Source organism: Littorina saxatilis, linkage group LG7, assembly GCF_037325665.1.
Source record: "Littorina saxatilis isolate snail1 linkage group LG7, US_GU_Lsax_2.0, whole genome shotgun sequence".
Classification (NCBI taxonomy): domain Eukaryota; kingdom Metazoa; phylum Mollusca; class Gastropoda; order Littorinimorpha; family Littorinidae; genus Littorina; species Littorina saxatilis.
In genome coordinates this window covers 26,158,073-26,173,072 of record NC_090251.1, presented here as the reverse complement: position 1 = coordinate 26,173,072, position 15,000 = coordinate 26,158,073, and the positions used below count along the sequence as shown (strand labels likewise).

General features: G+C 42.8%; 2 protein-coding genes across 3 annotated transcripts in view; one reads left to right on the top strand and one right to left on the bottom strand.

Moving 5' to 3' along the window:
• The window catches only part of LOC138971029 (uncharacterized), a 417,720-nt gene that overhangs the window by 314,209 nt on the left and 88,511 nt on the right, over positions 1-15,000 (bottom strand). The window lies entirely within an intron of this gene.
• The window catches only part of LOC138971966 (uncharacterized), a 17,238-nt gene that overhangs the window by 1,440 nt on the left and 798 nt on the right, over positions 1-15,000 (top strand). The window contains exons 3-7 of the mRNA XM_070344810.1: positions 5,588-5,717; positions 9,773-10,042; positions 12,320-12,461; positions 13,285-13,337; positions 13,824-15,000. The exon at positions 13,824-15,000 is cut by the window's right edge and continues 798 nt beyond it. Coding sequence (XP_070200911.1) covers positions 5,588-5,717; positions 9,773-10,042; positions 12,320-12,461; positions 13,285-13,337; positions 13,824-14,626 — 1,398 coding nt within the window. The 3' untranslated portion in view covers positions 14,627-15,000. The remainder of the gene's footprint in view (positions 1-5,587; positions 5,718-9,772; positions 10,043-12,319; positions 12,462-13,284; positions 13,338-13,823) is intronic.

Here is a 15,000-nt window from a genome sequence, read left to right as displayed (position 1 = left end):
GGTATGGGCCCTGGGACAGGTGCGGAGCACTATGGCTGTGAAACAAAGGTACGTGACTTTATCAAACACGAACTGCAGATTAGTGATATGATTCTGATCGATCAAGCACGTCGGGTGGGTCACGCCATACTCGTCAGATTCCAGTCGTACAAACAGAGGGCAGAAGTTCTATGGAGGGCGAAATCAAGGAAAAAGAAATCCAGTGTTTACGTTCGTGAGGACTTTTCCCAGAATGTGCAGAATAAGCGTAAACACCTTCTTCTTCAGCCCCTGCTGGGAACTCTCCGTGAAGACGGCAAGCAAGCATACATGAAGTTTGATAAAGTTGTGTGTGAAGGAACTGCGTACGTGTACAACACGCACAGCCAGACTATACAGCAACTCCCTCAGACAAAGAATAGCAGCTTTCAGGGCAACAGACCAGACCAGACGACGGGTAGTTCCAGAGACAACAGCGATGGCTACAACGACAGGGACAGCCCGAGGGACAGACGAGACGCAGTGCATGCAGCCCGCGACCTGGTCAGCCACAATCGACGTCACGGTACCGCCTCAGGTGCCAGTCACAGTGCCAGCGCCGCTCCACGTTCCGGTGCCTGGTCCAGCTCCAACTTCAGTTCCAACTCCCGTCCCGTGCTTCAGTCGGTCACGGTGCCAGTTCCTCTTCCAGTTCCAGCATCTCCTCTGGTGGCGGTTCCAGCGAGCGTGCCAGTCACCATGCCAACCCCGATGGATTAGCCGGGGAGAGCGCAGCGCTCCCTGGTTCTCGTGATCGTGAAACACGGTCACATGCAGCGTCCAGAGGGACGGGCGGAGGTAGGGGTCGACCTACTGTTTCGTGGAAATAGGGATACGGCCGGCCCCAACCTTTAGTTTCTGCACAGTGTTTTAATGGACAGACAACTGACGACAGGTATGTGCACATGAGTGGTGAATGTATTAACGCTAGACGTGAGAGCAAAGACAACACAAGGGGGACTAACACTGATACAAGTAAGAGTTCAAAATCAGACGAGTACAGGGGAAGGTTTCATAATCAGCGTTCCCGTCAAGCTAGTGATACATTTAGTGTAAGTAAAGCAGTGTCTTTTTTGGTGTGGAACGTGGGAGGTCTTGCCTCTCACCTTGGTGATACAGATGTTTCTGCCTATGTTGGAAAGTTTGATATTGTATGTTTTATTGAGACGTTTATTGATGACTCCTTTGATCTGTCCCTACACTTTAAAAATTACGTAAAATTTGTGTCTCCAGCTATCAAGCTCTCACATCAGGGTCGCAGGTCAGGGGGTATTGTCGTGATGTGTAAGAAAAACATAGCAAAGCACATTGAATTGGTTGATTCCTCACATGATCATATGCTAGTCTTGAAACTGTCAAAACATGTGTGTGGTGGTGATCGAGATATTGTGTTCGTGCCAGTGTATGTGCCACCATGTGGGAGCCCTTATTACCAAAAGACAGACTCCTCGTGCCATCTAAATGAAGTGGAGCTATGTTTAAGTGATGTTTTAGAAATGACAAGTGATTGCCACACGCTCTTGTGCGGTGATTTTAATTCTAGAACATTAGACTACCAGGTAGATACGCAGAACATTTTTGACCTCCTTGATCAAGACTCGCAAGGTCATGACCATGACACGATTTCACATGGTAGAATGACTGAAGACTATACACTAAATGGGTTTGGTACAAAGCTTATCGATCTATGTGTATGACCGGCACGGTTGGCCTAGTGGTAAGGCGTCCGCCCCGTGATCGGGAGGTCGTGGGTTCGAACCCCGGCCGGGTCATACCTAAGACTTTAAAATTGGCAATCTAGTGGCTGCTTCGCCTGGCGTCTGGCATTGTGGGGTTAGTGCTAGGACTGGTTGGTCCGGTGTCAGAATAATGTGACTGGGTGAGACATGAAGCCTGTGCTGCGACTTTTGTCTTGTGTGTGGCGCACGTTATATGTCAAAGCAGCACCGCCCTGATATGGCCCTTCGTAGTCGGCTGGGCGTTAAGCAAACAAACAAACAAACTATGTGTATGCTTTGATCTCAAAATCTTGAATGGGGTTTGCAATGCGGACAACTCGTGCAAGTTTATTTATATCTCCCATAGTGGTAACAGTGTGATTGATTATTGTTTAGCCTCTGTTGACCTAGCCAGTAACATTCACGATTTAACCATTGGCGACATAATTGAATCAATGCATATATGCCTGTGACCTTTGCGCTTGGGTTGAAAGTGAATCAGCGCCAGCCCCCTAAACAAGCACGTGTCTCAAAAGTTGTGTGGAACGATGCAAAAAAGAATGATTTTATTGAAAGTGTTAAATCAGACGATTTTAAAGCTAAGTTAAAGGAAGCGTGCGACATCATCAGCACAGATTTGGACGAGGGGCTGGAGATTTTTGATAAAGCAATGTTACAGTCGGCAAAGTGCATGACCAAACAAGTCGGAGGTGACGCTGAAGGTAGAAGTGCGTCCTCATGGTTTGATATTGAATGTTTGGAAAAGAAGCGATCTGCGAGACGGTTGCTGAGAAGTTACCAAAGAATTAAAACAGAAGATAAAGAAGAAAAAGAGATAGCAAAGCAAAAATACGCTGAAGTCAGGAAGGAGTATAAAGATCTTCTTCGAACAAAGCGAACAGAGTACAGGTTAAAACAAGTTCATAACTTATTGCTCTCTGCTGATAAACCAACAGACTTTTGGAAGGAAATAAGGAAATGTAATAGAAAAGAGGTGCACTCCAACTCCGTACCAAAAGAGGCATGGTACGAACATTTCAAGGATGTTTTAAACACCGATACAGTTGAAGGTGAACCCGAAGACGATCAGTTGCCTGATACAGGTATCAGTGACGAAATTCTTGACAGTGAAATAACTGAAATTGAAATTAGTAAAGCAATCAGAAATTTTAAAAATGGTAAAGCGGCAGGGTTTGATGGTGTGTTGAATGAAATGTTGAAAGTGTCTGAAAGTCTTATTTTATCTTTTTTAGTTAAATTGTTCAACAACATTCTCGAGAAGGGGGTGTACCCAAGAGAGTGGTCCAAGGCCATTATTGTGCCGTTACATAAAAAAGGAGACTGTGATAACCCTGATAATTACAGAGGAATTTCCCTCACCAGTACGATGAGCAAAATGTTTATGTCTGTTCTGAACGACCGCCTGTCTGTGTGGTCAGAAAATAATAACATTTTAGATGAAAGCCAGGCCGGTTTCCGGAGGAATTACTCAACTATTGATCATGTGTTTACCCTTTACGCTTGCGTCCAGAAACAATTTTCCCAAAAGGCCAAACTGTATGTAGCCTACATAGATTTTTGTAAGGCTTACGATAGCATTAAGCGCCCCGTGCTCTGGTCAGTGCTTTTTCGATTAGGCATACAAGGCAAGATATTTAAGGTGTTAAAGAGCATGTATGAAAATGTGAAAGCATGCGTGCGGTGCGGAAACGAATACACTGATTTCTTTGAATGTATGCAAGGCCTTAAACAAGGTTGTGTAGCCTCACCGACAATTTTCTCGTTTCTGATCAACGAACTGGCGCAGGATGTCATACAACGAGGCAGACATGGGATACGTTTATCTCCGTCTGAGTTAGAACTGTTTGTAATGCTTTTTGCTGACGACATTGCGCTGTTATCCAGCACTGTAGTAGGCCTACAAAACCAGCTTAATGTCCTGCGCTGCTCTGCAGATAAACTGTGTCTGAACGTGAACTTGACAAAGACTAAGGTCATGGTTTTTAGAAAGGGCGGGCACATTGCACAGAAAGAGAAGTGGTTCTACGGAATGGATCGTCTTGAGATTGTGAACTCGTTTAAATATCTCGGTGTAACCCTTTCCACCCAACTGAGCTGGAACATTGCAGTAGAAACAAAGACAACCATGGCGAAAAAGGGAGTGATCGAAATCGTTAGATTACTGAACAGACTTGGCTGCCATTCGGCAAAGGTGTTTTTCAAACTGTTTGACGCACGGATCGCCCCTATGCTCTTGTATGGTTCAGAGCTATGGGGATATGGAAAGTATGACTCTGTGGAAAGGGTCCACCTGTTTGCGTGTAAAAAGTTTCTGAAAGTGACAATTCGAACTCCAAACAACATTGTGTATGGTGAATTGGGAAGACATCCGCTGTATATTAACTCTGCAGTCAGATGTGTGAAATACTGGTTTACACTGCTGAAGCAACCTGATTCAAGATATTCCAAGATTGCATATAAAGCTTTATGTAATTTGGCATCGAAGGGCCACACAAATTGGGTTTCACATGTGCAGAGTCTTTTATGTTGTAATGGTTTTGCTGCTGTGTGGATGTACGGAATGGTTGGGAATGAGAAGTGTTTCTTACAAGAGTTTAAAAGACGTTTACAAGATTGTTTTTGTCAAGAATGGTTCTCCTTTTTAGAATGCAGTGAACGTTTCGACATTTATAATTGTTACAAAACATGCTTGGAAAAAGAGAAATACATTGAATTAATCGAAGATATTAAGTACAGAGTTGCTCTTACTCGTTTCCGCGCAGGAGTATCCGAAATCAACGCTCACAAGTTTCGGTACGCACCAAACCAAACGACAAGAAACTGTCCTCTCTGTACAGCTGATAAAGAAGATGAACACCATGTTGTATTTTTATGTCCTTTTTATCAAGACCTTCGAGCAAAGTATTTGAAAATCTCGAACTCTAAGACGCTGCAACAACAACTTGTGTATTTCTGTGGCAGTAATGAGGATAATGTGATGAACAGCTTCAGCAGAATTGTGTTCTTCATGTTACAGAAGAGACGAACCCTTATAAATCAGGTTCAGTGACATGTCATCAGGGTCTTAATGTATTTGTTGAATTTTATGCGTGACTATAATTTATAACTGTGCAGGTACTATTGCTGTTATTTTAACCACTATTGTAAGGGGCTGTGGCCTTAGACAATTAAAGATTTGTTCTTGTTCTTGTTCTTGTTCTTGTTCTCTCTCTCTCTCTCTCTCTCTCTCTCTCTCTTGTTTTTTTCTCTCTCCCTCTCTCTGTGTCTCTCTGTGTCTGTGTCTGTGTCTGTGTCTCTCTCTGTCTCTCTCACTCTCTGTGTCTTTGTCTGTGTGTGTCTCTCTCTCTGTCTCTCTCTCTGTCTCTCTATGTGTCTCTCTCTCTCTCTGTCTCTCTCTCTCTCTGTCTGTCTCTCTCTGTCTGTCTCTCTCTGTCTCTCTCTCTCTCTGTCTCTGTCTCTGTCTCTCTCTGTCTGTCTCTCTCTGTCTGTCTGTCTGTCTGTCTCTCTCTCTCTGTCTCTCTCTTTCTCTGTCTCTCTCTCTCTCTGTCTCTCTCTCTGTGTCTGTATATCTCTCTGTCTTTGTCTCTGTCTCTCTCTCTGTCTCTCTCTCTCTTTCTCTATGCCTCTCTCTCTCTCTCTCTCTCTCTCTGTCTCTCTCACTCTCTATGTATCTCTCTCTCTCTATCTGTCTCTCTGTTTCTGTCTCTGCCTCTCCCTCTCTCTCTCTCTCTCTCTCTCTCTCTCTCTCTCCCTCTCTCGCTCTGTCACCTTTGCACTTCCTTGCTAAGTAAGGCTTACCCTACCATTACGAATCAGCGTCTTATTTACAGATTCAATTTCGTGCAAAAGGGGGCGGTGCTAACGCAAATATTACACTCCCCAAACTTTACCACGTCAGGATCATTGATGGCTCTTGTGCGAATCTTGACCAAGCCACATCAGCACCAACGTCAGAACAGGGTATGTTTTTTGAAAAACATCGATCTTCTTGCTTTACGTGTCAAACTTAATTTCGACAACTTTGATCTATTTCAATTATTTACCTGCAAAATGGGTTTGGTCAGACTGAAGTGCATTTATTTGAAGTAGCTCGTATTTGTGTACTATACGTTCTCTGTCGATCTCACTGTTCATGGTAAGTGAAGTTGAGAACTGACTCCATGCTCCCCTTCATTTCGTACAAGTTTTGAAAGAAAACTCAAGTAGCATTCATTTCAAGTGTGACCGACACCATGTTGGCAGTCCTGCTTGGAAATGCATTTCATAACAGGATTTCCCTACCCTGAATTCCAAACGGTATGGGAGGTTTCGGAGATTTAGTTCGGGACGACGACGCTCTATGGGCGGTTTATTGAATAAATGGTAGCAAGCGGTTAAAACCGGACGTCGACAGGGCCAATGAAGGGGGATACTAACTTGTAGATCATATACCTGTGGTTTGGTGGATAAAGTGAAAAGTCGTGGCAGAGCATCTTTTAAGAGTGTTAGTTTAAATCATGGACAATTTATCCTGGACCGCCAACTAGCTCTCTCTCCGCTCTTTCTCTCTATTACGAGGTAGCGGCCTCTCGCATTTAGGAACCTACGCTTACTACACGGGGGATAACCGGTCAAAGGCCGAACGGAGGCCGAAGGCCGCTCATGACACGTGTGAAGGCGAGTTTTGTCTGTTTTCTAGGTATTGTTTGATTTATGTCGGGATTTAAGGTAAGCTACTGATTCAGCGATGACTAAATTTGTTTCTCGATGCATAAAAAGTCAGGGAGGGATTGATATTTTCCCGTAAATAGCCTTCAAAGCTGAAAATGTCGGCGATTGAGCACCGGAAATGGCTGTTCGATGGGTTTTGCAAGTAGAAATGTGCTTTATTTCACCAAATCAGCTCGTATTTGGTATGGGTACGGGATTCTAGAGGACGAAGGAGTCTCAAGAGGTGCAAAGAAGTGCTATTTGGGAGTAGAATAAATTTCCGAGCCAGTAGACAAGAGAAGGTCATATTTGAGAGAAGCGCGTAGGCCGATAGTCTTTCCGACAAGCGAATGATACAGCAGATTAATCATTCGTTTTGATCAGAAACATAGTCTCTAGTTTTGGCTCACGTAAGTGTAGCCTATGCGATCGTAACTTTGTCTGTCTGTGCGTGCGTGCGTGTGTGTGTGCGTGTGTGTGTGCGTGTGTATGTCTGTGGTAGAAACTTTAACATTTGAAGACGTCACATTATGGCGTAAGAGGGTGAGACGTCACATTATGGCGTAAGAGGGTTAGACGTCACGCGAAGGAATTACTGAAAGTCTCGGTCATTGTTATTTTGAGCGGGCCGAGACTAGTTTTTTCTTCGAAATCGGCCATTGGCAGTCGTGTCCCTGTAAGTAGGCTACATGCAGACAGACAGATCTAGATCTAGTGTCTCGCTTTCGTGCACAGTGTCACCTATGCTTACTGTGTGTGTGTATGTGTGACGGAGTGATTGAGTTTGTGTTAGTGTTTGTCGATTTCTTACGTGAGCCTTGAAGGCTTCGCCTCTTGTTATGAATGAGTTTTTTAATTAAAACAATCACGAGAACTCTCTCGCTTAGCCTTAAATGGCAGTTCGATGGGTTTCGCAAGTAGAAATGTGCTTTATTTCACCAAATCAGCTCGTATTTGACATCGGTTTGGTATATTCTAATCCTACCGCGAACTGGATAGCAGACGCGGCACGTGTGAACGAAATTTCAGAAAAGCGTACATCTGTACAGTGCAGCAAAACGGTTCTGTGCATCATTGTCAATGTAAATAGTGATCAACTTAGAAGCACACGTACCCTGTTGCCCTTAGATAACGGCACACACACTAAGCCAAATAGCTGTCTCTCGTATACACCCACCCACACACACGCACGCACGCACGCACGCACGCACACATGCACATACACACTCATACATACACACCCACACACACTCATTCTAATGGGTTTGGAGCATCTGTTTATACAAATGCAATCTGAAGACGAAGATATGGTTCTTCTGGCAGAGGAGGTGGAGGAAGAAGTAGATGGACCTGTGCCAGGTCCATCTGGATCCGCTGCTCCGGCCATATGTCACCATTGTGGCAAATCGTTCGCCTATGGCAAAAATCTGAAGAGACATATAAGGGAAGTGCACTACCAAGGTGAACCCGTAGTGTGTACAGAACCAGGGTGCCTTAAAACGTTCAAACGACCAAAGTTGCTCAAAATACACCACAAGAACAAACATTCAGATGAAAGACCTTTTGAGTGCCACAAATGTGCAAACCCGGGCAGAGACACAGAGTGCAAAACGACGCTTCCAGGCAACATCTGCTGCTACCCCACCCCCCCAACCCCCCCACCCCCCCCCCCCCCCCCAAAAAAAAAAAAAAAAAAAAAACTACGGCCGATGCATCCCCGCGATCGAATCAGACATCAAATGGCACCGCCATCAGCTGCCCTTGCGCTAACTTACCCCCCTCCCCCTCCCCCCGGGTACCATGTGTTATCAACAGTTTTCTATTATTTCAACGAGTGAGAGAAGACTTGCCAAGTTGCCAACAGACCAAAAAGAAACTATGAGAGAGAGATAACTTTATTTTACAAGGATAAAGATTTAAGGGTAAGCGAGAGAGTTCTCGTGATTGTTTTAATTACAAAAACTCATTCATAAAAACTAGAGACTAGGTTTCTGATCAAAACGAATGATTAATCTGCTGTATCATTCGCTTGTCGGAAAGACTATCGGCCTACGCACATCTCTCAAGTATGACCTTCTCTTGTCTACTGGCTCGGAAGATTTATTCTACCCCCAAATAGCACTTCTTTGCACCTCTTATGACTCCTTCGTCCTCTAGAATCCCGTACCCATACCAAATACGAGCTGATTTGGTGAAATAAAGCACATTTCTACTTGCAAAACCCTTCGAACAGCCATGTCCGGTGCTCAATTGCCGACATTTTCAGCTTTGAAGGCTATTTACGGGAAAATATCAATCGCTCCCTGACTTTTTATGCATCGAGAAACAAATTTAGTCATCGCTGAATCAGTAGCTTACCTTAAATCCCGACATAAATCAAACAATACCAAGAAAACAGACAAAACTTGCCTTCACACGTGTCAGGAGCGGCCTTCGGCCTCCGTTCGGCCTTTGACAGGTTATCCCCCGTGTTACAAGCCTTTCAGAAATCAGGGGGATGTCATATCCGGTGTCGATTGTAAACATGGACGAAGTTGCCGAGGTAAGTTCTGAAAATGCTAAAACAAACTCAGCTAAAGTGCATATGGAACATGTTTTTCGATGAGTTTCGTTAAGTTTAGTTTGTAGTTTTGGAAAATCCAGTTCATTGTCACCTCCCATTGTCACAAATAACTGGAGCGTGCTTTCTTTTCACTGTCTTCGAATCGCTGGCCTTTCAAACCGGACGCGATGTGCCCCTGAAAGTCGAGAGTCGTAACCGCGAAAGGTCACGTGACGAGTTGGCGGTCCAGGCTATTTGGTCTATGGTTTAAATCGACGAATTCCGGAAATAATTCTGTCTGGCTTGTAAGGGTTGTGAAAGAGTTGTTTCTCGTGGAAATAACATGTATGCAAGCTTTCCCACGTGACATTCTAGGCCAATTACTAGCATCAACGGGTGGAAGCACGCCGCTCACTAAGGGTTGATCTATAATGTCACGTGGGAAAGCTTGTCAGAATGTTTCCAAAAGAAAGAACAAATCTCTTTCACGGCGAATACAAACCCGGCAGAAATATATTTGTCCGAACATCGTCTCCAGTATGGTAATCAAGCTGATTTTTCTGTTTGATGTGTAAAGTTGTTATATATGAAACTACCGAAAACCACATTAGAAGAAGCTGCCTTTGTCTGACTCAAATTGTTCTTCAAGCTGCTGTCATTTTAATCAGAAACATAACGTTACTTGAAGCTATCACCCATACATTCTAATGTAGTTATACATACACTTATGTCTCGTAAAATCAGATTAAGCTGCCATTATTCCATCTACTAATTATGTCTGCAGCTTCCAGTGACCATTCTGATGAGGTTTCCGATCCAACCACATGCGATTTGGTCACAACAACTACTCCTGGTACAGAGAACACCACGTCTGATGCCACGACTAATCTGACTTCTCCACCCTCGGACACTTCGACCTCTGGACAGCCAACGGCTACCAGTGGGAGCTGGAGCTCTGCTTCCTCGTCGTCATCGCCTTCGTCTCCTCACGAGTTATGTGCTAGTACGGGCTCGTCTTCTCCACAGTATTCGGTGACAGGCGGGACCACTTCGGGTAAAAACATCCCAGAACTTCCCAAATATTGCTATGAAATTACATGTAATGTTGTACATTTGTTTATGCATGATTACTGTCCCCAAAATCAGAAAAGCATTACGCTTAATAATTGAAAAAAATGTAGTTTTTCTTATGTGCCTAAACTGCGCTCTACTTGAATTCTAACCAGGTTGAAACGCCTTTCCTCAAAAGGCACAGCAGAACATCTAATCAACCCAAACAAGTTTGACTGGATAATAATTTGATGTTTTTACATTTAGTCAGGTTTTGACTAAATGTTTTAACAAAGAGGGGGAATCGAAACGACGGTCGTGGTGTGTGTGTGTGTGTGTGTGTGTGTGTGTGTATGTGTGTGTGTGTGTGTGTGTGTGTGTGTGTGTGTGTGTGTGTGTGTGTGTGTGTGTGTGTGTAGAGCGATTCAGAGTAAACTACTGAACCGATCTTTATGACATTTTACATGAGAGTTCCTGGGCATGATATCCCCAGCCTTTTTCTTCATTTTTTCTATAAATGTCTTTGATGACGTCATATCCGGCTTTTTGTAAAAGTTGAGGCGGCACTGTCACACCCTCATTTTTTATATTTAGTCAAGTTTTGACTAAATATTTTAACATCGAGGGGGAATCGAAACGAGGGTCGTGGTGTATGTGTGTGTGTGTGTGTGTGTGTGTGTCTGTCTGTCTGTCTGTCTGTCTGTCTGTCTGTGTGTGTGTGTAGAGCGATTCAGACCAAACTACTGGACCGATCTTTATAAAATTTTACATGAGAGTTCCTGGGATTGATATCCCCGAACGTTTTTTTCATTTTTTTGATAAATGTCTTTGATGACGTCATATCCGGCTTTTCGTGAAAGTTGAGGCGGCACTGTCACGACCTCATTTTTCAACCAAGTTGGTTGAAATTTTGGTCAAGTAATCTTCGACGAAGCCCGGACTTCGGTATTGCATTTCAGCTTGGTGGCTTAAAAATTAATTGATGACTTTGGTCATTAAAAATCGGAAAATTGCAAAAAAAAATAAAAATTTATAAAACGATCCAAATTTACGTTCATCTTATTCTCCATCATTTGCTGATTCCAAAAACATATAAATATGTTATATTTGGATTAAAAACAAGCTCTGAAAATTAAATATATAAAAATTATTATCAAAATTAAATTGTCCAAATCAATTTAAAAACACTTTCATCTTATTCCTTGTCGGTTCCTGATTCCCAAAACATATAGATATGATATGTTTGGATTAAAAACACGCTCAGAAAGTTAAAACAAAGAGAGGTACAGAAAAGCGTGCTATCCTTCTTAGCGCAACTACTACCCCGCTCTTCTTGTCAATTTCACTGCCTTTGCCATGAGCGGTGGACTGACGATGCTACGAGTATACGGTCTTGCTGAAAAATGGCATTGCGTTCAGTTTCATTCTGTGAGTTCGACAGCTACTTGACTAAATATTGTATTTTCGCCTTGCGCGACTTGTTTTTAGATCAAATTGATTGAAACTTTCGCCAAGCAATCTTCGACGAAGGGCGGACTTTGGTATTGCATTTCAGCTTGGAGGCTTAAAAATTAATTGATCATTTTGGTCATTAAAAATCTGAAAATTGTAATTAAAACTATTTTTTTATAAAACGATCCAAAAACAATTTCATCTTATTTGTCATTATTTGCTGATTCCAAAAACATATAAATATGTTATATTCGGATTAAAAACAAGCTTTGAAAATTAAAAATATAAAAATTATGATTAAAATTAAATTTCCGAAATCGATTTAAAAGCAATATTAATTTCATCTTATTCCTTGTCGGTTCCTGATTCCAAAAACATATAGATATGATATGTTTGGATTAAAAACACGCTCAGAACAAGCGGTGGACAGATGATGCTACGAGTATACGGTCTTGCGGAAAAAATGCAGTGCGTTCAGTTTCATTCTGTGAGTTCGACTGAGCTTGACTAAATGTTGTATTTTCGCCTTACGCGACTTGTTTTTTTCTCCACTGGAATGTTAGGACTGCTAATTTTTGCAACTTCCTGGTTATTTTTCTTGAATGAAAACATTTTTTGTTGATTGGCGACTCTCTTTTTTAAGAGACTGTCACATGACCCCTGTGGCAAATAATTATAATCCGAAAGGTTAACAAAAATTTTTTTAAAAAAATTTATTTTGCTGGTCATAATAGAAAAATGTGAAAAGATGAATAAAAAACGCGCCCATAATTATAAGATCATGTTTCAGAAGGATTACTTTAATTGTCCATGCTTATTTTTACCACAGAGAGGTCAAAGGAAGAATCAAGTGCAGAAGGGGGTAGTGGAAAAAACGTTGCCGTCATCGTCGGGGCGTTGGTGGCTGCTGTGGCTGTCGTGGTTGTGTTCGTCATTATTTTCATTGTCTACAGAAGAAAATTCCAAAAAAGGTAACAGGAGAATTTTTAGTTATAGATTCGAATGTCCCTGTTTTAGTACAGATCAGCTTAAAAGGATCCATTTTAAATAGATTACTGTCGTTTAATTGCCTTAATTGTTGAACTGTGCATCAGCAATAAGTGTTCACTAGTTATATCAAAAACAGTAGTTTCCAGCAACAATCAGCTGAAGACAATCAAGATAGAAGAATAGCATCGATCCTTAAACCTTAATTTACATTTTTGTTTGTTTGTTTGTTTGCTTAACGCCCAGCCGACAACGAAGGGCCATATCAGGGCGGTGCTGCTTTGACATATAACGTGCGCCACACACAAGACATAAGTCGCAGCACAGGCTTCATGTCTCACCCAGTCACATTATTCTGACACCGAACCAACCAGTCCCAGTACTAACCCCATAATGCCAGACGCCAGGCGGAGCAGCCACTAGATTGCCAATTGTAAAGTATTAGGTATGACCCGGCCGGGGTTCGAACCCACGACCTTCCGATCACGGGGCGGACGCCTTACCACTAGGCCAACCGTGCCGGTCTTAATTTACATGCATGCTGTCTTTGAAGTAAAACGTGATAAGGACAGGACAAAACAGATTAAAACAAATTAGATCTGAGTTTTTTCAGGTTCAACTGTATATATCAGAGATACGCTGAGAACCTAATTGTTTGAATTAATGCGGCCTCGTTGCATATCAATAGAATCATCTCTATACCATGCTCTTTTAATTCTGCAAATACATGTAACCTATGATCGTCTGTACTCAATGTGTGTGAAACACGTGTAGTTAAGTTTGCTTAACCAGCGTAACTTGTTGCAGGAAACCCGCTGGCAGAAAAAGCAGTGTCAAAGGATTGTCAACGTCAGCAAGAGGTAAATATAGTTTTCGAAATTCACTGACGTTCAAAGAAGAACATGGCATTGCTGGCAAATTATAATTTCTGCTCGTAGACTGAACAAAGCAATTGCTGATGTACGTTTCCCTATTCATGTTGCTCTTGTTGATAAATGAAGTAAAAGAGCCAAACACTTGATTCATGACAATTAGAAAATATTTCATGATTTCGGGCTATATTTAATGTAATGTTCTAATGAAATCAGAACGCATAACATAACCCAGACGCAAGAAGAAGAAAATGATAAAATAGGCCCAAGTATTATTCATCTTCTCTGCGTTGTGTTATTGTTAACATACTCGTGTAAACGATACCCGACATGCCAACAATATATTCCATAATTATGAATGTATAACGTTTGAAAGTTTACCCATATGTCACTTGCAAATCTTCTTGTATCCTGGATCCGCTTCCTTGTCTAACTGTCATACGCTTGTACCCCGTTTTGCTGTGATGCTTGCAGATGGAGACTACACAGACATTGATGCAGTGGGGACGCTTACCCAGGCAACAGCTGATAACGCAGACTTCAATCCTGACGACCCATACGAACTTGCCTTGGACGGTGCTCCAGGGAAAACTCGCAGCTCCCACACTGATCCCTTCACCAACGGTGCGTCCCACTACAACCAACATCAGCTGAACGGAACACTGGAAGACGACTACAGCTGCATTGACGATACACAACCAACGGCAGCAGGCGCTCATGGGAAGAACACAGCCCCAGCACAGCCAGACCCGAGAGATGTGTACAGCGTTGTCAACGAGCCAGGCAAGAAGACTCCTACTCCAGGGTACAGCCTCGCGAAAATTGTGAGTGGCAAGCCGGTTCTGCCCAATCCTAACGATGAGTACAGCGTTGTCAACAAGAAAGGCAAGAAGCCTGACCTCGCACCCAAACCTGGACATTCCGACACCGAGTATAACACCATTAGCCACAAGGGAAACAACGCTACCGGGGATAAGGCAGCAAGGGGCGCAACCTCAGATCCTTACAACAGAATCGGCGCAGTTGCCTCTCTTGGTACAGACGGGCAAAATAGGGAGTCTACAACTGCTGAGGAAGGTTCTCTTGTGGATGATTACAACACCCTAGATTTTGCCGACACCCACCAGAATGAGCCAAGGAAAGAGAAAATTGGAGGAGCTCGTGCAGCGTACGATCACGTGCACAATGACCCGGATGACACCTACAACAAAACACGGATCGGAAAACGAAACGTCGTCATCGGTTCTGACTATGATCATGTGAAGCCTTCAAACTGACGCATCGGTTATTAACTGAATGAATTTCCGCACCAACTGTGATATCTGTATCATAGCTTTGTTCTTCATGAGTTCACACATAGGCCTGCATGTATAAATGGTCACGTGGCCCCTTGAGCATAGTCTGATAAGTATCCATGCAACTGTGTGTTGTAGAGTTTTGCTGTTCCTGCGCGAGTCGTTTCAGAAAACGTGCGTGTAGGGACCTGCAGACCTTTTAAGGGACCAGTAGACCTTTTAAAGGACCTGTAGACCTTTTACTCCGCACAGAAAATTGAACATAAATGATTTAATCCATGGTAACTAATCATACATTATAAGTAAAAAAAAATGAAGATAAATGAAAACACCTTCTTTTACCCGTTAACCTTCTT